Source organism: Dermacentor variabilis, chromosome 11 (genome assembly GCF_050947875.1).
Source record: "Dermacentor variabilis isolate Ectoservices chromosome 11, ASM5094787v1, whole genome shotgun sequence".
NCBI lineage: Eukaryota > Metazoa > Arthropoda > Arachnida > Ixodida > Ixodidae > Dermacentor > Dermacentor variabilis.
The window spans coordinates 81,954,985-81,982,223 of NC_134578.1; the positions used below are offsets into that span (position 1 = coordinate 81,954,985).

At 47.3% G+C, this 27,239-nt stretch overlaps 1 protein-coding gene across 2 annotated transcripts in view; it reads right to left on the reverse strand.

Annotated features, from left to right (window-relative positions):
• Window positions 1-27,239, reverse strand: part of LOC142563728 (uncharacterized) — a 92,425-nt gene that overhangs the window by 17,465 nt on the left and 47,721 nt on the right. For both annotated transcript variants that reach the window (XM_075674325.1, XM_075674324.1), the window contains exons 19-29: window positions 26,481-26,579; window positions 22,180-22,302; window positions 20,877-21,072; window positions 17,720-17,915; window positions 16,285-16,470; window positions 15,400-15,627; window positions 11,528-11,685; window positions 6,468-6,588; window positions 5,607-5,779; window positions 1,498-1,569; window positions 21-128 (exon numbers count right to left, since the gene is read on the reverse strand). In XM_075674325.1, the coding sequence (XP_075530440.1) occupies window positions 21-128; window positions 1,498-1,569; window positions 5,607-5,779; window positions 6,468-6,588; window positions 11,528-11,685; window positions 15,400-15,627; window positions 16,285-16,470; window positions 17,720-17,915; window positions 20,877-21,072; window positions 22,180-22,302; window positions 26,481-26,579 (1,660 nt within the window). The remainder of the gene's footprint in view (window positions 1-20; window positions 129-1,497; window positions 1,570-5,606; window positions 5,780-6,467; window positions 6,589-11,527; window positions 11,686-15,399; window positions 15,628-16,284; window positions 16,471-17,719; window positions 17,916-20,876; window positions 21,073-22,179; window positions 22,303-26,480; window positions 26,580-27,239) is intronic.

Here is a 27,239-nt window from a genome sequence, read left to right on the forward strand (position 1 = left end):
TGGTGAGGGCCTTCACTTACCACCACCAGGCAAGCTGCACGTCTGACGTTGTGTCCGAGACCGTCAGGAGGGTCTCGTAGAGTTCGCACACGTCTCTGGCAGGCGCGCCCGACAGCTTGAACAGCTCACTGGACAACAGAGGAGAAATGCGGCCCGCAGCATGCAAACCCAAGCCCCAACCCCACGAAGCAGGTTACTTCGGCTCAGCCATACAACAATGGAAAAAGTCGTCACGAGTGCTGCTAAATGGCTGCCAAAGACTACTATGAATTTTCTCGTGCTTTTAAAGGAGTACCAGCATGATATTAGAGAGGTTTAGCTTGTCCGGTATTCCGGTAAAACGCAGGTGGATGCGGGGCGTTGGGGCAGAGGCATAAACGTGAGTGGTCTGCGCTGTGCAGCCACCTGGTGGTGCAGTGCTCAGACAGACAGAAACAGCTAATACTGCAGTAACCAAGTGTATTTTACTTTGTTGTGGGTGTAAATGTTTGTCAGCAACACGATTACGCCAGTACCGAAAATTTACACCAGCAGCGAAGAAGAATACGCTCGGTTAATGCAATATTAACTGTTTCTGTCGGTTTGAACACTGCACCACCAGGTGGCTGCACCGCGCAGACAGCTCACGTTTACGCCTCCGCCCCAACGCCGCAACACCCCGTCCGCCTGCGTTTTACCGTAATACCGGGCAAGCTAAAGCTTTCTATTACCGACTCTTCATCTTTTTTTTTTTCATTGCTGTAAAGAAGGCACTAGAGCTCTAAACCCTCAAGGAAAATGTGGCAAGCCTCAGAGGGCCCTAAATGAACTACTGTGATAGCTCTTCTGCAGCCAGTTTTGTTTTCTAGGAGGCAACTGCATTGTTACGTCACGATGCAAAGGTGGTCACGTAGGAGCAGCACACTGCAACGTGCTGGCCCTACCTCCGGCTCGGTTGTTAGGCATGCTGCTACATTACGCCTCACAACGAGTAGCGGCATAGGAGGCGACTGAGAGAAGCTATTGGAGTAAATAATTTTGTGCACTCCGAGGCCTGCCGCTATTTTCTTGAGGGTTGTGAGTGCTAGGGCCTTTATTAGCGCAGAGAAATGAACAGTCAGAAATACCATGTCCAGTACTCCTTTAAAAGGCACCAAAACACTAACACCAACCTATGCCTGTAAAGTTTTCTTTCCAAACCCTTATTTAATTCATTTGGCCGCAAAATGTTGGTTATTACAAGAAATAACAGCCAAAGCTCCTTAGCATGTAAAACGGCATTGAAAAGTAAGCACTGTTACATGAACGTGATGTCATAAATTTCAATGTACTTTCTCGTGTCTGGGCTGTTTTTGTTCTGGAAGAAGTTCGAAAAAATTACTACACGCCGAGACTCCTAGTCCTTTAGCATGCAATGCTGCAACATAGTCCTTCTTTCCGAATGCTGATTCGTGGATTCTTTGAAATAAAGAAGGGCACGTTACGCAGCCTACAGAATTAGCGGTCAGCAGTACTCACATGAAATTGAGACGCATGTAGATGGCATGACTGTTACGTTCTTCCACAAGCTTTGGGAACGATATGCAGGGTCTAAAAAAGAAAACAAAAGAAAAAAATAAAGGGAAGCTTCGCCCATTCTTTTACAATTTGAAAAAGATTGATAAGTGCAAGCAAGTGCACAGTCTTCTTTTTTTCCTTTTTCTTCATTTTTACTAGCAAACTTATCCAAGTGCTCCTAACCGTCACAACTGAGAAAGGAAAAAAAGGAAGGACAGAAAGAAAAAAAGAGGAGAGAAGGCTTGTTCATTGTAACGAGAATGTGCTCTGCTAATTACCCTATAGCACAGCCACAGTTAGTAGTGGACAAACCGCCCGCTGCATAAATGACACGTTAAGGAGATTGCTGCTACAGTAAAGAGGTTGCTGGTGGTTCTTTAGCTGTGTACTGTATGACATGTGGCTGCTAATCATTACGTGATATTTGCAGTGTGGCTGGACAATGCAACGATCGGCTCCCCCCAAAATAACCAAGGATGGAACCATAGCAAAACTGTGACACGTGTGTGAACATGACTTCTATTATGCCAGCAAGGGAAGACATTTAAGTGGCTTTTCTGCAGCACCTGCAGTTCTACTACACCCGACGTAGAATGCATCCCTCCCCCTCTTGCTACTCACGGCGGACCTTGTTCCCGTCGCAGATGGCTTTCAAGATCCAGCGGCCCGGGCGCCACCGGAGTAGAATGCGCCCCCTCTCCCTACCTTCGCCCCACAGCCTTGCACGCAACGAAAAACAGCACCCTTCCTTTCCGCTGTCCTCCCTTTCGTGCATGAGTTTGAGCCACGATCGCTGGCTGACCTCCACACGCTTTCACTTGCACACTGAGCAAAAGGCATGTGGCGATGATTTTACTGCCCTTGGACTTTACAGGGAATCTCACGCAAGGCCAACAGCAGAAATGAGCTTGAAGTGTCCATTAAATTACTATCGCAATAAATATCAGATCATTCACATACTGCCAGTTGAATTCTTACCAAGACTACTAGTACCTATGGCATAGAGGTCACTTTCACAGAATGTCGTTAAGTTGCTGCTACATGGGGATATTCAATGTGGTGCAACAAAACCTGGGAATGAGTGAATACATGAACACAGCAGAAGCTCGTTGATACATTTCTGTACGAACGTGCGTCCTGTGACAACATTTGCAATCAAGAACACAAAAATGATTCAATAGAGTTACGCTCATTTTTCTACCAGTTCATACGTTCCCGGAAAACACGGTTTTTCGGCACCAATGTTCAGTGCGTCGCCAAAATTCAATCATATGATACGTTCTCCAGCTCCTAAAGCCTATATAAACAGGAAAATGCGCGATCGAGAATAGCTGCCTGCTGTGGCAGTTTCACCGCAATACTCGCACACCCGTCTCGCGTGAAAACGTTTGCAAGCACACTCGGTTTCTCATTTCGGTACCAACAAATCTTCTCCGGAGTCATCACAGGTGGCATTTACAGCTACCACTGCCAATCCTATTGCGATAAGCATCTTCGCCTATTTGCTTCCCAGCGCATGGTGCCATAGAAAGCATAGCGCGCGCTTTCAATGGGCGATAACTGAAACGCACCACTGTTTCCTGCTGCAGGCTGCGATCCTATGCATTTTCCGGCTGCTAGATCCCGTATGAACGAGTCACGAGGTGTGCGCAATCGAGAACAGTTTATGGCCGCCTGTCTCACGTGAAAACATGCAGCACACAGTTTCTTATTTTGGTACCAGAAAATCTCTGGCCGGGTCGTCGCACGCCTCATTCCCAGCTATCACGACCCAACCTATTGTGATAAGCACCTTTATCTGTTTTGCAGCGCTTGATGTGTAGTGCCATTGGTAGCGCACTGCAAGCTTTTCGTAGGCGATAATCCAAACGCGCTGCCGTCCCCTGCTGCAGGCAGCACGATGTGGGCATGCCGTTTCGCTTCGGTGGCAGCCCACGTCGCCCACCAGCTCGATTTCGTTTCGGTTTCCGGTGGCCCTCTCAAAACACCATGCAGCAGAAAAACAACAAAATGCGTCTCGAGACGCCGGAGCACCACCAGCTCGACGGCGCTTCGGCTTCTCGTGCCGCAACAACCCACGCAACGCTTCGCATTACATAGATGTCAACGACAGTTGAGTCTGTCAAACTTTTTTAGTTCGGATCATACGCTTTCGCAGTTAGCATGTTTTTTCTTGCCGTTTTTTCCCCGAAACGTGGAACAAAGTTCTATTGGATTCAGTATATTCGGCGCAGAGCCCCTCGTTCTCAATGACATGCAAAAGGTGCACCGAGTGCGCGAATCCAGCTGCCTGAGCTCACAAGGTTGTGGACTTGCTTTCTGCGAGCGTGTCTGCCCTACTGCGTGCGCTCCTTGATGTTGGCCCATCAAAGAGCGTGACTTGCCACGACTTGCCCGATTTCAGAGACTTTGACAGGTGGCAAATCCCGCTGAACCGAACTACGAAACGGCACCTGCTCTTTGCAGTCGGTGCGTGGCCCACCCACCCAGTGTCAGTGATGACTACGTGCCTAAAAGTCATCGGGTCACGTGATGCACGGTCTACATTTCCACCTGTTGCACAGATTGGCATCACGACAACCCACCTGCCATAAAGATGGGAGAGCCCTTCTGTATTCTGGGGCAAAACCGGAAAGCAAAACATTCTATGCAATAAAAGATTGCTATAAAGCAGGTCCACTGTAATATTGAGAACCTCATTGACATTCACTACAACATAAAATCACTAGTTCTTTAGCTTCAGAAAAAAAAAAACGTACTTGATTCTATTCAACAGACATTCTATTGATAAAAAGACATTTTGCACACCCTCATATACTAGAGCTTGGCTGTAATCGGTGCTGGAATACTTACTTGGAGTTCCTAAGTGTAGACCGTACTGTAGCAGAGTAGAGTGTACAGTAATAAGAGTAGACCGCAGCAAAAAGTATGTTGCTACTCTGTGCAGGAGAGCAGGTGTAGACGTCAAGATGAGATGCTCAACACAATCTCAAGTCTCCTTTAGTATAGTGGCGCCATCTAGTTTAGGTGCCTACAAATACATCCTTTCATGCATCATAAATTTTACGTAAAAATTTTCTGAATAGCCGTCCAATCTCTGAAAAATATACTAAATGAACTTTACACATTACCCATATGTGCGTGCTACATGTTAATGCTTGTTTTTGCATAATATTTTGAATATTCTGGCCGTTACAAAAATTAGTCGTAGCAGCGTGGCAGCACCTTTACAGCCACTTTTTACGCTCAGCTTGTCCTCTAGAGTTAGTATGCCAACTCTGTGCGCATGTCTCATGAGCTGCGTTCGATACCGAGATCATGTGTGCAGGTGAGATTGACGGCTGTCGATGCAGGATGAAGTTTGCCGCCACGTATTCAACATGATCCATACGCCCCATCGGCGGATAATCAACCTAATCTTCAAACATGCTTTTGCACTTCCCGAAATATGTGCAACTATTGTTGCCATTCCCTCTGTCCCCGTCGCGTTGTCATTCCGAATGGTCCTATCGATCCGGACAAGGAACCTTGTACCGACAGAGGCAGCCCCGGCCGACGTGGCGTCGTCGTGCAAATTGCAGCATACGGATGCTGCGTGTGCGATCCTGCGTTGGGCCGATGTCGGGAGCACATGCAGTGACAAAGTCCACTGCCTGCAGCGTGTTTGGCACTCCATTTGTGCCGAAAATGAAGTGCTTGCGTGGCATCAAGCATGAAGGGGCTCTGTGGCACCCACGGCATGCTGCACTGCGCGTCTCTCCAAATCAAATAGTCAAAAAATTGAATAGTAGATATTCGATTTACAAACTGAATTATTTGAACGCTCCCTGTTCAATTCGGTTCAGTGATATACGAGTACTCTCACTCCCCTAACGTTAACTGTTGCGTATTTCGCTGCCTTTTATTCTCCGACGCATCCGTCATCGCCATCTCGCATGAATCACGTTATTTTCATCCGCATAGCACTACTGGAACCTAACACCACTTTCTGCATTGAATATGATTACCCACAAATGACATGTCCTCCCTTGCGACAGGAGTATCGGCTGTAACATCCAGGTTAAACTCACTCTGCGGCGCTTCGCTGGAGACCGACTAGGTTGTCATCGACCTGGAAGTAGTGGGCCACAAAGTTCTCCAGCAGCTCTTCAACTACGTCGCCTGGCAGGACGAAGTTTCCCGACGCCGCTCTGAACAAGAGTCGTGGATCTGTTGGTAGCCGCGACAGGCCTCGCTGCAATGCCTGCAAAGAGCGATCGACGGAAACCTGTCACGCCTGCACCGTCAAACCTGCCCACATGGAAGTATTAAAAAGCAGCAGTGAGGATTTCAACTGCAGTAGGTTTCGTGCCTTCAGGTCCCATACGAGAGTTCACTGGCCAGAGCTGCGTGCTCCTAAAGTTCACGTACTACGTGACGCCATCAGTGAAAAGGATGCTTCACATCTGCCAACATTCCCTCAGGTTAGATCATGCACAAGCACATAAATACCCAAGAGAGTGGAGGTGGAAACAGCTATCGCCGTAACACAATCAGTAATGCAATGCAGGCATAATGCAGAAGTTGTGGTTGTGCTCTCACTAGCGACAAGTTGTTACTCTTATTTCCCTTTACATCGCTTCTGCACTTCAATTAAAACAACAAGCGATTTCCCCTAAGGTTTCCTTGGATTCATTATTTGTTAGCTACATCTAGTTGTGAGCAACTAAAATTCCACCACCCCCCCGCCCCCGCTTTTGCTTCTCATTGGTTTGGTCAAACCAAGAAAGCACTCAAATTTTGTAAAACTTGGTGAAGGAAGAGTGTTGCTCGTCTTTCCGGGAACAAGTTCGCCCAATCAAGAGTTCTGTTCTTGGCAGTGTTTGGCTCTTCACTCTAACGAGCACAACGTGAAAACAAGGGTACGTGCCTTTCCCGAGGTTTTTTCTTACATTAGTGGCTTCCTCCACATCCCCAGCCTTGAGGTGGAGCTCCACAAGCTGCAGCCAGCCGTCGGACCAACCTGGATTGTCTTCCAGGGCCGCACTGCAGAGCTGTACAGCAGCTGGTCCCCTGCATTGCCAAGAGCAACAAGGCCTTCTGATTGATCAATCCATTTACTCGGCCATTCGATGAAAAGTGCAAAAGCAAGAAGAACAAAAAAAAAATTCTATGCAATCCTTCGAAAACTGCCATCAGGTGTTATATTCTGTAACGGTTCGCTAAGGAACTGGTTCACTCTGGCTGTTACGTCACTCGGAGAAAGAGTACAATGTTGTGGCACAATGGAGACCAATGAGCGAATGGCGTTCTGCCGGGAGTTGACGTGATTATTTTTTAGTACTACTTTGCGGATGATATAGCAATTGAAGGCTATTGCTATCGATAAAAAAAATGATGGTTTGTGTAAAATAACTGCACATCTAATTTCCAGCAATAGCTGCGAGCTTGCACTGCGAGCAGCCGCTGATGGTTTAATTTTACCGTATTTACTCGCATAATGATCGCACTCGCGTAATGATTGCACCCCTGAATTTCGTCATCAAAATTCTATTTGTTTTATTTCCCGTGTAATGATCGCACCCCGAACTTGCCGCAGCGATATGTCGTGTGCCAAGTCTAGCTAATATTGATCGCGCTTACCATCTGTCGAATGCTACGCGAACGACTCTTCAAGACAAACCAAGCGGTCTGCATGCACCAAACATTCTTAAGTAGATGCCTCATTTCATTACTTTAATCACTTGCTGCACTTCCATGACTAAAAAAAAGCTGCAACCAAGCTTGCCTTTATTATGTGTAGGCTTTATAACGGTTGTCGTCAACAACAACAAAAAAGGTGCCTTTCGATTCTTCTCATCTGCACTCGTGGGCACGCAACAAATCATGAGAGGCAACGATAGTAGCCACGTTTACACTGATACATTAAAAGTGTACCCTATTAATATGCCGACGCTTGTAACACAGCTAAGATATTCACCCACCCTTAGCGGAAACGTGCCGCATTAGGATAGTAGTGAAGACAGATGCCGCAGTTTCCGCAGCATGCCGGCCCTGTGTTTCTATGTCACTGGCAGCTAAGTGCGCCCATTTGTTTCTGTCCCCTCAAAGTGGACATGGCTACGTTATTGCAGCAAACTTGCCGATATTAACGATAGTATTCATTACTGATACAGAAGAAATTGTTTCAATGCACGTAATGTACTCATGAGAAGAAAAAAAAATCACATTCGGTGCGTTTGGCTTGCTCCGCCGGCCACCATTCTTGTTTTGGTGTTCCGCGGCAAACGCGGGCCGAAATTTTTGTTTTATTTTCGCGGGAAATTTAAACCGCATAATGATCGCACCTCTGATTTCGCGTCAATTTTTCTGACAAGAAAGTGCGATCATTATGCGAGTAAATACGGTATACTGCACTGTTTTATTTTTTCCATCTAGACAGTGCGCCATACATAAGCAAACGAGGCTGTTCTCTTTGAGAGTAGGCGGTGGCTTTAATAGGATACCGTATTGTTGGGCCTGAGCTTGTTACGGGCACACAATTGTAATGGGACTTACACACATCCCACTACCTCAGGAATCTTTCGCTCAACTGTTATTGCCCTTTCAAGGGCTGTAATGATGCGAATCACTGGTGGCTGCGACAAGTAAATCGCTTCTTCATTCCAGACATACTGCTTAAAACTCTCCGTGGCACAAAAGCACACCACACGGGGAACTTTCGTCACAGTGTTAATGCCAATAAATCTTTGTTGTCCCAGGTATTCTTCTATCTCATCGCAAAGCCATTGCACTGTGTTTCTGGAAAGCCTAAAATGCCTTCGGAACTCTCCCTTGCTCATGTCGAATGTTGCCTTTTGTCATGCTGCTGTTGTCTTTCACGAACGCTTGACAGCCATTAGCGTCTCTGTCTCGTTACGCTAGCCAGAGTGAGGCTAGCTGACAGCCACGGTTGCCTTAGCAACCCTGGAGATCATGCTCGCGACCGCGAGCGACCCTCGAGCAAACAAATTCTTCGCGCTTCTGCTAGTAGCAGACAACAGGTTCGCTTTGGAGATGATTGACAACCTGTGTGCCGACAACAAAATTTGGAATAACGCACAGGGATGACGACAGCCAAGTGCCGGTCAATGGCATTCGTGAGAGCGAAGAGATCCCAAAAATGAGCCGTTACAGAATATGGCCCCAGGAAACAAATACCTAAGCCACTGAGAACTTCCTTGGCAACTTAAGCTTCTTCTTACACTTTGCTCTTTCACTATATATGACACACTCAGCTTTTCTAGCCTTTGCTTTTTCACATTATTTTTCAGATAACTTAGGGAAGCCCACTGTAAATTTGAACCAAATGAGATATACAAAAGTGGACCTCATATTGCAAATAAGCACAATAAATATTTACGCAGTGAAACCCTATTCGTATGTTTTTCCAGAGATTCTGATAAAAGACCTAACAATATGTAACAGAAAAACGTAACAGTGAGAAAGGCCCCCAAATTGCCACAGCAACGTCAGAAACAGCTCTGAATCTCTGCCAGTACAGTTAATAGACATCTCGACGCTCATACCATGACCGGAGATGGAGTGTGCATGCACATATAATTATATAATTATATATAATAAAAGGGACACATGCTATGTATTGTGGCAGTGGCCCCTTTCCACTCTTAATAAGCTTCACCGCAATGTTTTGTGTATGCTTCACCACATAAACTAGCTGTATTGCAGCGACACTGGCTTGAGGGAACCAGCAAAGACCACAACCATGCCTAGACGTGCTTACTAGGGACTGAGGATCGTGTACTTCTGCCATTTCAGGGTGAGGCTGGACAGGTTTAACCGCGAGTTTATTTGGATAACTTATCTTCGTAGGAACGTGCAAGAGTGAATTTGCCTTTTCTTTCTTTCAAAGCCGCAACAGTCTATGGTTTCACAGACATATTTTTTTTTTTTACATTATAATCAAACACAACTACAACTGCCTGTCGGGTACGTAGGCAAACGTACTTGGAAAGCATTTTAGCAAAGGCGTGGTTATTTTTGCAAACAGCTTGTATATACCGTATTTATTCGCGTATAACCCGCACCAAAATGTGAAAAAACGCGTTTAAAAAGTGGGGGTGCGGGTTATCTGCGAATTTTTTCCTTGGGAGGGGGGGGGGTCGGCTTCACCGCAATGTGCGGCGGCCTCCCCGTGTAGTCCGCCATCCCCATCGTCATCGACGCTTGTCAAGCCGATGAAGGGCCAACGAAAGGCCAGCATTGTTGAGCCTCGCGTTAGGCGCTGTTTAGTGTACTTACCCCAGTTTGCACTGTTTGCCTGCTTTGTTTTGGCATCATGAGTGCGACTCGACGGCAGTGTTTCACAGCGAAAGAGAAGCTAAAGATTATAGCCGCTGCCGAAGAAATCGGCAACAGAGCTGCTGCAAGACAGCATGACGTCGACGAGTCGTGCATTCGCGACTGGAGGAAGAAAAAAGAGAGTCTCGAAGCAACGAACCGGAACAGGCGAGCGTTTCGGGGTCCGAAGACTGGCGCGTACCCCCACCTCGAGACGCAGCTTGCGAAGTTCATTGAGGAGCAGAGAAGTCGTGGCCACGCTGTTTCGACTGAGATGGCGCAAATGGAAGCCCTGAAGTTGGCCCGGGAATTGAACATTCCACGTGAGTTTCGTGCAAGCCGTGGATGGCTTCAGCGCTTCATGCGAAGACATGGATTTTCTATGCGGCGGCGAACAACCATGTGCCAGCGGCTTCCTGAAGCCTACGAGGAAAAGTTGTTGAACTTTCAACGATATGTGATCGCACTTCGGAAGGAACACAGCTATTTGCTGTCTCAGGTGGGAAATGCTGATCAAACACCTGTGTACTTTGAGATGCCGATGGACACGACCATGGAAAAAAAGGGCTCCAAATCAGTCAGCGTGCTGACCGGCGGAAATGCCAAGCTGCGCTGCACAGTCATGCTATGCGCTTTGGCTGACGGCACGAAACTGCGCCCGTATGTGATTTTCAAACGCAAGACGCTACCTAGCATTCCACTGCCCCCAGGAATCGTTGTGCGTGCGGAAGAAAATTCGTGGATGAACAGTGGCCTAGTCGGTGACTGGCTTCGAGTAATCTGGGAGCGAAGACCAGGTGCCTTGCTGGCACGCCGGTCGATGCTCGTACTAGATTCCTTCAGAGGCCACTGCACTGATGCGGTGAAGGCTCGCCTCGCCTTGCCGAGACCAGCACCGACCTCGTCATAATACCTGGCGGCATGACGTCCATGCTACAGCCACTCGACGTGTGCCTGAACAAGCCGTTCAAGGCACACGTGAAGCGGCTGTATGCCCAGTGGATGGCCGACGGCATGTACGCCCTCACACCGACGGGACGCGTGCGAAGGCCTGAGATTCCATTGCTGTGCCAGTGGATCGTGGATGCGTGGAAAGCGATACCGGCCGATTTGGTGCGCAAAAGCTTTAAAAAATGTGCGATCAGTAATAGTCTGGATGGTTCCGAGGACGACTACGTCTTTGAGAGTGGCGATGAAGCCTCGGATGGCAGTAGTGAGAGCGGCGTCGATTAAGAATCGGATAACCAGTGACGTGGTGGCGGTCGTTTGAATAAATGTTCTGAAAACGAAATGATCACTGAGTGTGAGTTGCATCTTTCTAGCGCTCATTTTTTTTTTTTCAGGTAAACGTGCGGGTTATACGCGAGTTTTTTTTTTTTTTTTTTTTTCCGCCGAGTTCAAAGTTAGGGGTGCGGGTTATACGCAGGGGCGGGTTATACGCGGGTAAATACGGTAGACAGTTTGCCTGTATTATGCCACGAAAAATGCAGACATGGCTCCTCCGACAACCCTAGGCATATGCAGCTAGCACTTCTGCTCCATTAGAACAACCACTATTGCCACCACTAGTTGGGAAAATGTGCAGGGCAGTGAAAACGCACTTGCAAATCTGGAAATGGCTCCGTTACATCTGCTAATGCATATAACTGCTGGTGTGCAGTGAAATACTTACATTGACTGGCTAGCGAGAAGCTTCACGTGATTGACAAACAGGGGAACACACTTGTCGGGCCCGCCAAGTTCGTCTACTGCCTCATGGAAGGCACTCAACAGAGTGTCCAGTGACTGGGTCAGGGCCCCGCGCTGGTCCCAGGGGATCTCGAAAGGGTCCTGAAAGTGCAAATTTGTCAGGCAACACATTTGGGCCTTCCCATTTTTAACAATGGCCAGACACGAAGCTTTCAACTCGTATATTTTTTTTTTTGCATTACATGAAATTCCAAGAATTCTAAACCATAGCAAAAACAGTGGCCAGCATCATAGTGCTATAAGCAGCTTAATCTTCGTTCCTATGAACCAGTTTTGCTTACGCTTACAATCCATCTTTAACTAATTGAGCACAATTAAGCACGCGGTTTGCCTTTTAAGAGGCACCAAAGAGAAGCACTGAATGAGTTCAGACTCTTACAAAGCTCTACTTATGTGAATTTCGTGGGAACAACTTGATTACTACAAAAGAGAATGAAGGCCAGACTGCCACTTTTCAAGTTTTGCATTGAAACCTCCGCACTGGCATGTCAGTGTGACTAAGGGATTTCAAAGTGCTTTCTCATATTTCGACCCACGTGGCACATTGAAGGTTCTGGAAACTTTTTACTAATTGGTTCCTTTAGAATGCCAATGTAGTCCACCTTCACCAGTACAACTGACTAGGCTAGAGCAGACGGTGTCAAAATCAATGGGGCCACAGCAAGCTGGCAAGAAAACTTCAAGTGGGCAGTTGCCACTCGTATTTCATTTTCGCGTCTTTCCTGCCTTGCCAAGTCTGCTGTGCCAGTAAGAGTGTCCCTTTTTGGTAGTGTATGTAGATGTGCAATCTGCTAAGGCAGCACAATTTTTTTTTTGTCGATTTAGAAAGGCCCAACGAGTCCTTTAAGAAATGATGCTTACAGTAAAAGCTCGTTAATTCACACCTCGTTCATTTGAAATCTTGGAGAATTCAAAGTAGCCGCCGCCGTCTGTCCACCAATATATTGAAAGCAATGTGTAACAGATCTCGCTAATTCACACTGAAATCTGCACCATCACCGATGATTCGAACTCAGTGCCATCGTGGATGGGGAGAGTGCTAGTGTGCGGGAGCACGTTGGCGACGCTGGTGTCGCTGCGCGGGCCATGTCGCTTTCCTCTTTCCATCTGCGGCCCTTTGTTTAGGCCCGACATGAGCGAGACGCGTTTGCACCTGGCCAGTCAAGGACAACGCCTCTGTTGCAGGTCAGTTCTCTCCCTCTCTGAAGACCTCCAAGATAAAAATGTGCACGCGGCGCTGCATGTTTCTTTTTCTTCCTATTTTTCGTGACATCTTGGTGGCTATGCTCTTTTTCTACAAGGTGTTCTGCCGAAAAGCAGCACCAGGTATGTCTCAAACATGGCGGCTGTGACGATTATCGTTTGCAGTGCCAAAAAGCATAACCTTTGAGATTCGTGGCTGTTGCTCGAAGGAAAGCATGGCTACGATACATGTTTGGAGGCCACCTATACGTATAGTGGAACTCGGCAGCGTGCAGCTGGCTGTGGAGCGTATCGCAAGTGCATTTTACAGCCCAGCTCTTGTCCCTGTGGCGAGCGTCAACGGCGCAAAGGTGCTTTTGTAGTCCGACGTTGCCGGTGTGCGACGCTTGCGGCTAGTCACATTATGCTGCTTGCACTGCGCCAGCCAAAATGCCATCCCCTCTAGACTTTGATTCGTGCGCTGTTGGGTGGTCTTTTCAGAGCACTCGACGAAGTGGTGTTGGTTCAACCTTCGACGAAGTGGTGTTGGAACCATAGAGTTTCTCACTATATTACCTAGAGGGAAATCTGGCGCTGCTGCACTGTGGTATGCATGGGAATGCTGGTATATTGTGACTTCGGATTGGCATCGTTCTCGGAAAGCCAGGCAAGCACCGTTCCATCTGTCACGATGATTCATGTTGTACTAAAACTGGACGTCAAAAGCTGTTTTAGCTTTATTATTACGTAAAAACATGTTTTGTTTAACTATGAGAACTTGTTATTACATGTACAATTATATGATACGTAAAAAGTATTAGCAGGCCGCTAAAGTTGGAGGACAGATGACAAGATTCTCGCTTACTTTGAAACAGTTTGTCATCTATTCTTGCTTTTCTTCCCTTCGTCATGCATTGTAGGTGAGTGAAGATGCAATTTGCGCGAATGGAAACATTTTATGAAGATTTTACTGTAAGAACGCGTTATTTGTGTAGCCATATCCACGTTTTAAACAAAGCCTCTTACAACACCTGCCTACGCAAGCCTCGCAGACACATATACCGTCATTCCCATGACGGCACGGCGCCCCTTAAGAAACTCCCATAGACGGTGGCGCCAGATTTCCCTCTAGGTATTATAGTGAGAAACTCTATGGTTGCAACCTTTTTTTCTCTGCGAAATGCATGGTGGGCCAGCGCAACAAACGCATGGATAGAGCAAGGGCCATTTCGATGCCCGGCACGTCAGACCACGTGGGCCGCATTTGGTTGCGTTGAACTATATACGTTGTTTTCGCCGTGACGTAGCGCATGGGTATGCACTCTCAAGCTATGTCAGACTATATACGCGCCTTAACCAACCATTTTTTCTGTCCAATTTTCATTAGTTCGAATTTCATATAATTTGAATTTCCATAGCATCCCCGCAGAATTCGAATTAACGAGCTTTTACTCCACTGCCTTATCTGGTATAAAAGGGCACATCTCGCAAATCTTATCGCACAAAAGGCCTTCTGAATACAACATGTATTACCCAACACTGGTAGCGAATATGGGGAATATGAGAGACTTTGCAGCAGAGGGTTCCAGATCAACTTTTGACCTATGGTGCCACTCTGAACATGGTCAAGTTCTGTAATGGCAGCCTCTTCAGCCATTCAGAGATGCCGTAGCAGCCATCTGGGCCAATCAGAGCTGACAAGATGGCGAATTTGACAATGTCCAGAAGTACCCCTGAGCTTGTCTAGCACGCACACAAAGCTCAGCATGAAAGCATTTTTTTACTGTTCAGCTCAATGGTAATGCGGCGGCTGCGGCAGGGGATCGAACACGTGACCTAAGCCGGAGGCCAGAGACCCTTGGCGGGTCAGGGTGAAAATCGCTCGGCTGCCCAGAACGGATAATGCAAGAAACTGAACAGAAATCCAGCATTACCAGTTCACAGCAGCACAGACTGATGAACTAGAAGAACAAAGAGAAGCTGGGAACAAAAAGGACTGCTGACATGACATTTCCAGCTTTTCTTGCTTTAACTGAAAGTCTTAAATGAAAGAAAAGTACAGGCAAGTCTCGGAGCACCGTAAATAATTTACAAGGCAATAGCTTTCCTATGAACTAATTTCGGTTTTGCCTCCGAGGTGGCGTACGTGTCGTGACGCAGCAGGTGGTCACGTGGGAGCAGAACACCGCGTCTGGATTTCAGCACCTACTCTGGCTCCCTCAGTCGTCTGCTATGCTAATACGTCTGGCTGTGCAACAAGCAGTTTAATTGAGACACTTCTTTCGGTCTCGTGAAACGCAAAGTATTGATGTTTTACTGCACCAGCTTGTCGGAATGTAAACTAGTCCTATAACACTGTAAAGCAGAAACTCATCGCGTTACCGTGGAGCACAGCCGACCAACAGATCCGCGTTCGATGCAGAACAGCCCGGCCAGCTCCCTCAGTCGTCTGCTATGCTGATACATCAGGCTGTGCAATTCAGACGCTTCAGAGTTTAATTGAGACACTTCTTTCGGTCTCGTGAAACGCAAAGTATTGATGTTTTACTGCACCAGCTTGTCGGAATGTACGCTAGTCCTACAACACTGTAAAGCAGAAACTCATCACATTACCGTGGAGCACAGCCGACCGACAGATCCGCGTTCGATGCAGAACAGTCCGGCCGGCAGCGAGCGGAACTCCGCAAAGTGCAGGTAGCACAGCCACAGGAAGCACAGGTGGCTTGGCGAGAGGAGCATGTTGGCACACTGGAGGATGTCTCGCGTCGTCATGTCCAGGAGCTCGCCAGCGTCCGACAGGTCCACGAAGTGCTCGAACTTGATGACAGATTTGACGGACGTCTGCAAAGCAAAGTCAATATTTTTTTATTACCGTCTGAACTGGAGCCACAGTTGGGAGTCGCCCACCCGAAAGCAGGAAAAGAAATGCAGCCGTGTTTCTCGGAAAGATGGTTTCACGGTTGCAGAAAAAGGTCCTGGTACGAGGCTTGAACCAGCCTTCTTAGGGCGACCGATCTACTTTCTGAGTTAACCAAGAGTCCAGCAGGCGGCAAAGCAGGGCCGAATAAATCGGCAACTCAAAGCACGAACACTGGATAAGTAAACCAGTTTAATGAAAATCTGCATGGGAAAATGATGTCATGTACCCAAAAGAAGTTGAAAATCTACAAAAAAAAAAAAGAGGGGGGGGGCGGGAATTTTTTTATTTATTCAACTTCACAGTTTCTTGTTTTCTCTGGGCAACGCTGAAAGCTCCTTTCATTACTTATCCTTGATTTTCCAACTTTCCAGAAGCACGGTAATAGTTTTTACATCTTTCACACTCCTCAGTGTTCCTATCTCTGTACAATAAAACAGTCTTAGTCCTGTCCTAGAGCCATCATGGTGCACGTTCTTTAACTGCGCCGGAATTTTCCGTTTTTCCTGCTAAAACCTTCCTTGTCCCGCACACTACGGGACAAGGCCATCTGGAACGGTGTGTAGCCTCGTGGCCCTCACCTTGAGGATGAGGAAAGCAAGTGGCATGTTGCCGGCGACGGCACAAAGCTGCGCCCAGTAGAGCACCACCTCGAGGACGCACAGCGAGTCCGGCTGCTTGCCGTCGGACACTCCCTGGCTCAGGTTGTACAGCTGCTGCTGGCACAGCTGGCACTTGGAGGGTAAGGCGTCCACCAGCGTCACGCACTGCGCCCCGGGAGGAGGTGGCCAGAAACGACACCAGAATGTGAGAGACCACACAAGCCGGTCACTGGGTGGGAGGAGCTACAGCACGAGGGATTGCACCAGGACCATGTTGTCAATTGGTCAGTTTCCGTGGCGACAGCATTCCGAGTGTGACCCCTTTGGGCACTGTCTGACAACTGGCCAGCCCAGCTACAGCAGCTTTTGTTCAGCTGCCAACAGCTTTATAAACACTCATCAACAAATTCGAAAAAGCCCTTTGACATTAAATATATTAAATGTCAAGCAATTTTTGTTTTAGTGACCCCACTGTGTCATTAAATATTCATAAAATATTATCACTCATTACATCACAGTTAAATCGTGCATGATGCAATGTTGCCACTTCAGTGATTTTGTTGTTCTATTCAGAGACTTTCTGACCTGTTTAGCAACAAATTTTTCTATTCAGCCACCGGCAATTTGTCTTTCATTAGCGATGTGACCGAACAATTGGCGACATTTTGGCAACTTCAATTTTAAGAAAGTTGCTTCAAAAATGACGTTCTAGTACACATTCTATTATATTCAAAAGATATACAGGAAGCCAAAATTTGCTGTACGGCATGTGGGCTCTGTTACCATGATGAAGCAAAGGTAGTCGGAACTAGCAGAGGTCATACACTGTCGTTCATTGTGCTGAGGGAAACATACTTTACATTGTGCTCACAACATCCACTTTCAAATTTTATCACTTATTAGAAATTCTTGCGAAAGGAATAGTACATCCAAAGTGATAGCCCGAGAACGCTACTCCTGATCCTCCATTTGAGATAGGGAGAGAGAAGTGGGGGGGGGGGATTCAGTTTTGTACTTGGGTCTCATGATATAGCCAATGAAAAAAACATTTCTTCAGAAGAAATGCATACATTAGAACCGAGTAAGTATGGTAACGCAGGAATTTTCGTGCCAGAAGCGTGTGACAAGCATGTGACGCCCCCTCGGGCATAATCTTCATTGGCCCGCCAGGCTCGTTGGGGAACATTGGTCACCGCACCAAATAAACACCGACGAGCACCGCTGCTCGGTGGCCAGTCTATCACCACCATGCTGCGGAGCGTCACCCTAAGGGAGGGTGAGGGAGCGAGGGTAAGGGAGGGAGCATCCTGTCGTTCAGGAACCCGGGCGGATCGTGACAAGGCGAATTTGTCACGATGAGGTTCGAGTGCGCAATTTTCAGGTGTGACCATCTGCTAGTACACAGAATGCTCACCTTCCACCAGACGGAGTTGTGGTTGCAGTAGTCCAGAGCCTTGTGACACAGGTAGTCCAAGTCGGAGCACTGCGGGTGCGCCGCGTACCACCCGAGGTAGTGACGCCACACCTCGGGGCTCGCCCGATTGTTCTCCAGAGCTTGTGAGAACACATTTAGCGCTTGGTCCAGCCTGGCTTCAGGGTCACCTTCATCGCTGCATTGATGCGTACACACACTTCATGCATACAGCAGAAAAAAATAAAAGGAAAGATGTGCCGTGGCAAAGACCAATTTCCCGACGACTCATCATGCCACTGTGCTGCAACGCATGCCGGTAGTGGCAGCACTTAATGGACTTAAGGGGGGACGCGGCCCTTGAAAACCGAAAAATAGCGAAAAAGTCGATTTTTGAAAAACCATATTTTTGGTTTGTATGTCTCATAAACTACCTGTTCTGTAATTATCAGCACCTAATTCAACCGTAAAGTACCAAAAATAACGCTACTTTTGAGGCCACCGCGGCCCAAAAAACGCGCAAATGCCGAAATGAAGTCAAACTTCGCGGGCGCGCCATTCCCGGCCCATGCGGCCTGCCCGCGCCATCTTGGTGTCGTTTTGACCGTGGATTCTTTGTCTATATTTTGCCGCCTTGCAAAATGGCATCGTCGGCGCGGTTGAGACGCTATTGGCGTTTTCCTGCGATGTGATGCGGAGCGCTGATTGGCCGGAGCAGTGCATTCAAATCTCGCGGGCTAAGGCACGCCTGCCATTGGCTGCTGCGCGGGCAGCGGCTGCTGCTCAAATCTCGCGGGCTAAAGCGCGCCTGCCATTGGCTGCTGCGCGGGCGGCGGCGGCTGCTACCTTTGTTGCCGCGCTCGCGTCGTTGTTGCCCCTTGCTCTGTCGGCCTCAACATGAGCTTGCGCGCTGCTCATCGCCTTGCGCTATCTTTTAGATTATTTGTTCAGCTTTTCTTTTTTCGCTAGTTCTTCGCTGCACGCGATGCCGGCAAAGCCCAAGACAGTGCAGATGTTCGGTGCACGGGAGCGCGATATGCGTCTTGTACGAGCATCGAACTTCCTATCTCTCGCAGCGAGTGCCGACTGCGTAGACGCTTTTCAGCGGCGGAACTGTGCTTTCGGCTGTCGCCAGTCGAAAATCCGACACACTGAGTGTGCCTGGAGCCGCAAGAGCTAATTAGAAGCTCCGCAGGAGCTTTCTAATAAAGAAACACATGTGTTCAACTTTAAGGCCTGTTTTCTCGGAATGGATTTTTTCGCTAGTAGTGGTGCTGGGGAAGGCGATATCTCAAGAACCGCTCTTCAGATTTGTATGCCGTTTTTTTTATTCTGTTCCTGAATGACTTTGCCAGGGGGTAACAGGCTTCTTTTTTTGAAAGCTGGTGCAGTTAATTTATAATAAGCAATTAATTTTTGATGGATGTGGTCATTACTGGCTACATCAAATTCAAAGTTGTCTTAAAAATTTTTGGAGGGGAAATTAAAGAAAAGGGCTCTTTAGCCCCCTGGGATATCTATCAAGGGATCATCACAGTGAATTTCAGCTTCCTACGATGTCCTGGCATTTCTCCAGGCTCTTCCTCAGGCATATACATGAATCACCTAGTTAGACCTCAATAACTCTGGAACTAATAAACATATCTTCATGAAACTTTGCAGTTCCTCATAGTTCAGTGGTGTGAACGTACCCTGAAAGTTTCATCTGGATATCTTAAAAAATAAGAAAGTTCGGTCTCCAGGGTAGCCTCCCCCCTTAAGGGAAGCTGTGGTAAGTAGCATGTTGTGCTTGCACCACGACAAAATCGCTTATCCTCACCTCCCTACTAAAGGGAGGGGAAGCAAGAGGAATAAAGGACTGTTACAATATAGAGTGAGGCCTAGAAGTCTCATCCCCTATAACTTATCCCTAAAGTTCACTGTAAAAATCCACAATGGTGTTCTCCTTGTCATATTGCCCTTAGGGCTCGTTCACACTATGATATTCCACATCTGGAGCGGAACGGAATACCCTGCAGCCGAAATGCTGCGTCATTCCCGTTGCTCGCCACTCCATCCGCCGGAGCTGCTGCCAGCTCCGAAAATGACACAGAAACAAGGAGAAAGCGTGCACCACATTACTAACAGTGTGATTGTCCGAGCTGAGTATGCATCGACTTGCCCGTGTCGAGCTTTTGTCATGCGTCATTTTGCCTTTACTGGCTCATGAAAGCTTTGCTGCCCGATTCCCACAGTCAATGGGCTCTCCATACATATATGTTTCTTTTTTTTTGTAGCTTTCTCACATCGCATCGAGGTGCCATTTTCGACGTGCAGTAGCTGGCTCGTGTCCTGACTGGTGTTCGGTGAGCGATTCCAGCAACAGTGGCGGCAGAAATGATCTCGCACCAAGTGGGCACAGAGAGAGCATTTTCAGCAGAATTCATCGTCACCAAATTGGATTCCGTGCCATTCTGGATGCCAAACGACTCGGTGTTAATGTGTCTTGAATGCAAGTACAGCAGGAAAGCTAGAAGGACCACTGTCGTCATGGTGCCGACAGGGCCCCTGAGCAAGCACTTTGAATGTGGAAAATTCATTAAGAACATCTTACTTTATTCTGGTAGCTGCACCAAAGGAGATGGTGAATGCAGACGCGCAGCACACCACACGGCACAGTTAAAGCTATCAAAGGTGACCATCAAAGCAAGTGAAGCTTCTTGTCTGACTGTCCTGGCTGTCTCTTGCCACCGTTGAGCTTCTTGAACTTTGGCTAAAGCGACCTTATGTGCGGTGCAGCTGTTTACTGATTGATGAGCCTCTCAATTCAGTGCTATCTCCGAAGTGTCACACAACGCACCAGCGCAGAGTGCCAGTGTCACGTTACTAAAGCACGTCACTCTTGCATGCATCCTTCATGCATCCTTCGCAGTGGGGACGATGCCATCACTGGCAATGGCACCGTGCTCCACACATACCTCCCTCCCCTCCACCACACCTCCTTCACTGGATTCTCTCCTCCTCTTCGACAGGAAGCCCTTTGCTGGCATGCCCCACTTTTGTTTCTTTTGTACAGATCTGATCGCAATTTATTTTCACAGATATCAGCAAATGCGCTGAACCAGATGAAGGAAACAGACAGCATAACAAGGTTCAACTGTGTACAATGCATTGTGCATACCTGTTGTGCTTGGCGTACAGGTGCCGATAGGCAAGCCGCAACCAGAGCTCAACGTTATGGGGTTGCTCGATGACAAGCTGCTCCAGGGCGGCCGTGCCAAGATGTGACGAGTCGAAGTACCGGAAGTCCTGCTCCAGGTCAAGGAGCTCGGGGTCGTCGACCTCGGTCATCTGCTGTTGTAGCAGGCACCTCCAATCTGCGTCACCAGCACAGTATGCTCGGTAAGTCTCGAGCGGTGTTTGCATGAATACAACAAGTGGCACATCGCATGGCATATCTAGCGCATTGCATCCATGTAAGCGGCGCTAGTATGCTAGGAAGGTGGATCCCATTGATGTGCCAGGAGGGGTAGCTTTACACTAATGTCATCTCAATGTGTATAAATGCTACTGTATCACAGTGACAAACATAAGAAAAGTAAGATGGCTGCTAGCGTGTGCTCTCCCCCAGTCACCGGCAGAGCTCAAATCACTGGCAACATCTTTCAGCTTGTTTTGCGAAAACTACATTCTCGAGCTTTACGTGACAAAACCACAATTTGATCATGAGGCACATCGCTGCAGAGGCTACGGATTAACTTTAGGGACCTGGACTTGTGTAAAGCGAACCTAAAGTTGAGTACACGAGTATTTTCACATTTTGCACCTACTGAACTGTGGCCGCCGTGGCCAGAATCGAACCCACAAACTTGAGCACAGCACTGTGCAACCCCGTAGCCACTAAGCTACTGCAGCAGGTCTTGTTCTGAAGAGGCACAGTGCCACATGTAATCACCACTGCATAAGTGTTAGGGTGATGCCCTAGGAAATACGATGTGCTTTATCGCATTCACGTAGACAAAAGGCCTAGAACTGGGGAAGGATTTCACTTCATGCTGGTTGGACCATTTAAAAGACATCACCGTGTGAAAAGACAAGGACAGAGCAATGACCAACTGCAGCCGAATGACAAATGACCCATCGTCGTCAGGGCATCCACGCCCCTCTCAACTTGTCTCGTTAGAACAAAACAAGCAGCACAAACAAGATGTAAACATCACGGACCACAGGGTCTTAACAAAACAAACTAAGGCCTGCTTCCATTTTCTAATGCGGAAGCAAGCATGGGGAGATACATACACTCAATAAAGGTGAGTACAATCAACTAAGACGATCAATTTTTTGGATGCGCTCAGTTATTTGAAAGATGACAATTGAAATTTTGGATATCTTGAAACATGCTGTTCAACTCTTCAAACTCCTCATGCACAATGGCAAGTACATTTGGATTTGGCCACTGTGATGAGCAGAAAAAGGAGCCTTACCTTTCTCTGTGGCCAACTGAGTTGGCTTATCAGCTGCGTCAAGTGACTTTAACTCTCGGGATGGTTCTTGTGACTGCTGGAAGACCCAACCTCGTCTCTGGAAGGCCGTGTAATGCGGCGCCACTGAAAGATGGGAGCAAACTATGTTTCTGGCATGTCATTCATGACAACGAAACAACTGTCCTTTCAGGCTCGAAAGCAATCAATTAACACATTGTACCACATCAATTGGAAGCATCTTCAGAACACCCTGAAATTATTATTTTAGCTAAATGTTCAAACTAGGCACATTGTTAGCGTTAAGCCAAACTTGCTAGGCCTAAAATGCTAGGCCTAAGGCTAAGGCCTAAGCCTAAGATGTCAAGGAAGACAAAGTAGAAGATATGCCAGGCTATTCTGGTGCAATGTCCTGCTTCGCTGATCTGGCAAGCATGGGTGCAACTAAACATGCCCCAAATAATCAGCTGCAAGTGCTTAAACATCTCCATTTCACTGACAATCTTGCCAAGTGGAGCGGCAAGCACGAAGAGCAGGCAACCACATACATGCCTTGCCTTGGCTACTACGCAGCCCATAGCTTTATGTTGCAATACATCTATGCTAAATAATAATTCAGAAACAAAAGGATCACAATAATTAAAGAACATTTTATTCTACACTGATTGTAGCTAAACATTTAGTAGACCTTTTTGTAGTCCGAGCTTTAACCACTATGTTGCGCCATAAGCAAGATAACGAACGCCGAGGTCCCTACATACTATGAAGGCAGTGACATTCTTTCATCTTGCCACAGTCTGCTCTGCAATTTCACTGTTTTAATGCTCTTCTATCCTGAATCGACTGCACTACTCAATGGCTTGATTTGAAAACTACCTTCTTCGTGGCACTAACCGAAGATAATGAGAGCAGGTGACGAGGGCATTGCAGAAGAGAACAATCATAAAAGGTAGGGTGGTTCAACACGATTTGCCTGTAATTCCAACATGGAATATTGGGATAGCACATATCATATTTGCCTGAATCTAATGCACATTTATTTACAGAAAAAATGGGTGCGAAAACTGCCACGGCATTACAATCAAATACGAAAGCAAAACTGCGTTCTCAGCGTCCAGCCCGCCGTAGTCCTCGTATGCAGCGTCCTCGCCATCGCGAGATGGCAATACAGTCGAACCCGGCTATATCGAACTCGCAAAAAAACGCCTATCAATTCGATATAGAGTATAATTCGATATAAGTCTGCTAAATAATTGGATGTCATAAAAGCACATACCATTTATAAAATCACTTTATTGATCAAACTAGCTTAGTTTCGCACGAAATAGTCCTGCATTTTCTTCTGCTTGGGCAATTTTGCTGCGTGCGACGCACACACTTTTCCACTTTGTTTAAGGAGTCTGAGCAACCTTCCGCATTCGTGCAGAAGCACCGGACTAGTGTGAGCGCACCAATCACTTCGGAGGATGTGGGCCAAAGGCGGTCGTTGCTTTCCTCATTGTGCCCACTTCCACTTGTGCTCGGCACGATGTCGGCAATGTAGTCTTCGTTTCCGGGCTCTCCCGTGGTCGCGACACCATCATTTGCACTCACAAACTCGTCCACCGTTGATTCATCGACAGCTTCTGGAAAGTCTGACAGCTCGCTCCAAACTTCGGCAACACCAGCAACGGCTACGTCGCATTAATCAGAATTTACAGTCATCACCGAGCACGCAGAAGTCGGTACGGCTGAAGCTATTTCGGATGAACCACTCGTACACGGCCGTGCGTACACGTTGGGCGCCCCGGGCACCGGGTCACGAGTTAGGCCGCTTTAGCCCTAATTTCCCCCTTCAAGATCGTGCCGAGAGTGCACCTCGGAATCTTATACATTGCGGGGACATCCGACATCTCACCGCGTTCGACCCGATTTATGATTTCAAGCTTCACGACGAAAGGCGCATTCTGCCGCTTCATCACGGCAACACTGCGAGAGAAGGCCCACAAGGTGCACACAATGAACCAGAAAAGCAGCGAGACAACTCGCACTTTCGCCATCTTGCACGACGAGGGCACAAGAGCCTCTGACTGGCTGTCTGGGCATGCGCTGCGGGCGGGCCAGGATCACTTTTTGCAGGGGGGTGTCGGCAGCTCCGAGGTAGCGCAGTCACGTAGGGAGAGCGGTTGGATGGAGCCGCGCCGCCAGGCTTTCCTGCCACCGCGAGGGAAAGCCAACTTCTGGGGGCACTTTCTGCCGCTTGGCATTTGATATATCGAAAGTCGCTACTAGTTTTGTTCGATGTAAGCGTAATTTTTGCTATATATACTCATTGTAACTATACCGTGTCCAGAAGTTGTTCGATATATGGAATAATTCTACGTAAACGGTTTCGATATAGTCGGGTTCGACTGTAGTGCACGTTTTTGTGAAAGTTGCTGTCAGTTCATTTTCTGCTTGACTACGATCTGATGCAGCATTCTTGGTCAATCACTTTCAGAGATACTGTCACTTTCGTGGGATTTTGCACGAATCGACCCCGAATGAATTGGCGCATACGGCCACCAGTGTTTCTGGCGCTGTGCCCAGTTCGGTACCCGTGCAGAATGCCAAGAACACGGCAGACGACATACTTCGACAGGTCTCCCTGAAGTCGAGTCACATAAAATCTCGAGAAAGCGACAGTATTATCTCTAGAAGTGATTGTGCGAGAATACCGCCCCTGTGCGCTTGGTATCTGTGGCCAATGAAGCGTAACTGGTGATGGCAACGTGCTGCTTTCGTTATGAAAGCTAATTAAAAAAAATTCCTATCTGTGAAGATAAATTCTGCATGTCTAGTTTTTTCGAGTTGCAAACATGGGAGGCATGGTGCACTTCCCTAGCAGGAATTATTAGAGCCGGCTGTGGCACTAGTATTTGCAGGAGCTGCAAGCATGGCATGGATTTGCCTAAGCTACTTCCCTCTGGCTTCAAGCAACCTTGCAACTTTGAAAACTGATCATTTCTGCAATGATTATGCACGTGTGCTGAAAGTTATTGCCCCCTTTGTGTATACAATATAATTTCTGATAAATTTAGAAAAGGAGTAGTAACGAAACCCCAAGAAAGTCTAAAACCCATTATTCCTACGGCAGCTGAAGGATCACGCCACCCAAGTTGCCTACAGTAAAGTTTTGTAGGAAAATTTGTGGGCAAGCACAAGTGAAGCTGACAACAGGAAGTGTTCCACTAAGCAGCGTTCTTCAATCATATGAGTTGGCAAGTCTGAGTTATAGAACTCTCCTACACTAGGTTTTGAAATATGAGCATGGTGACCAACAAACAGTGTAGGGGTTTGCTTTGTCATGTAACACACGGACAACAAAACATACCGTATTTACTCGAATCTAAGCTGCCCCCGATTCTAAGCTGACCCCCGAAAGTCCAAAGTGAGGGGAAAAAAAAAATTATCTCGAATGTAGACCCAACAAAAAAGCGAGGAGGACAGCGTTCACAAAATGAAAACCGCATTTATTGAATATGAGCTTGCCGAGCCCATCCTATGTCATCATCGATGCTGTGGTCTGATAAATGCCATCCTCATTGCGGCACAGGTGAAAAGCATCTCCCGTTACCCCCTCTAACGATTGACGCTTTTTTCATTGATGCTGAAGTCCCGCTCGGCTTGAACATTTGATGATGGCTCTGCGGCTAGCACAATTTTCGTTTGAAAGCGGCACAATAGTGGCAACGCCTCTTTGGTGTCATTACAATAACACCATGCCGCATACCGATACCACACAGGCACACAGGTCAGAATGGCGACGTCACTCACATACTTCAGCTGGCTGCCGGCGCGGCTAGTAGTGGCTGTGATATCGACTTGTTTAGATGGTGCTAGCCATGCACTATATCAATTTCAGTTAAAAACTGGTGTTTTTTTTTTAAATGCTCAAATCTAAATCGACTCTGGAGTTTGGTATGCTTACTTGAAAAAACACTATTGGCCTAGATTCGAATAAATACGGCACTACAAAGCACCACACTTAGAGCGCAACAGTAAACGAAGCCAAATAAAATGTATATGTTCAGTCTGCACATATTCCTCAGTAATATTAGCGATTTCAAGAACTTTTAGCAGGCGTTGGGTGACGACTGTTATCTTGCAATACATCAGTCAAGCAAGCCCCCAAAGGAAATGCGCCCGAGAGTGCCTGGAGTTATGAAACAGTTTTAAAACGGGTACGCTTGAAGAATTCTGCCACTAAGAGTGTCTATTACACTGCCTACCACTCATAGACAAAGAAGTCGTTTAGGTGATCTTGTGATGTTTCAGGGGCGCACCTTTTTTGAGACTTCGGTTCACGTCAGTGATGATCAGCTGGCACAAGGCATGGGTGTCCAGGCCCTTGTGTTTCCGTTTCATGTTGGCCACATAGATTTCTGCAAGCAACAGATTACAAGCATCAGTCTCTGCTGCTTGCTTTCACAAAGAGAAAACGTGCGATAGACCTGAAGCCAAAAACGCGATATTATCCATCGATTTTATTACGAAAAAAAATTGCGTGACAGGAAAGACGAAATTAACATGAAAGGTTGCACAGTAGGACCTCGTTAATATGATCTCGTTTCGTACAATTTTCCAACACCAACGTTCACAATATTGAATAGAAAAATGACCCAATACAATTATGCTTCTTTTATACTGGGTTTAATAGGTTTCCAGAAAACACTATCTTTCTGCGCCAATGTTCAGTACATCGCCAAATTACGATCGTATGATATGTATCTGGCCACTAGATCCCGCACAAGCAAGAAAAAGAATGAGGCACGTGCAATTAAGAGCAGCAGGCATCTGCCGCGGCCGCTTCCCCACGCTACTTGTCCGCCTGTCACGTCAAAATGCTGGCACACACTCAGTTTGCTCTTTCAGCACCAGCAATTACTATCGCGTGCCGTCAAATTCACAGCTATCACAGCCAACCTTATTGCGATAAGCATCTCTGCCTATCTGTTTCACAGCACATGTTTCGTAGCACCCATCTGTTTCAAAGCATTTCAATGCGCTGCACACAGCGCAAAACAAGCATCACATATCACTCT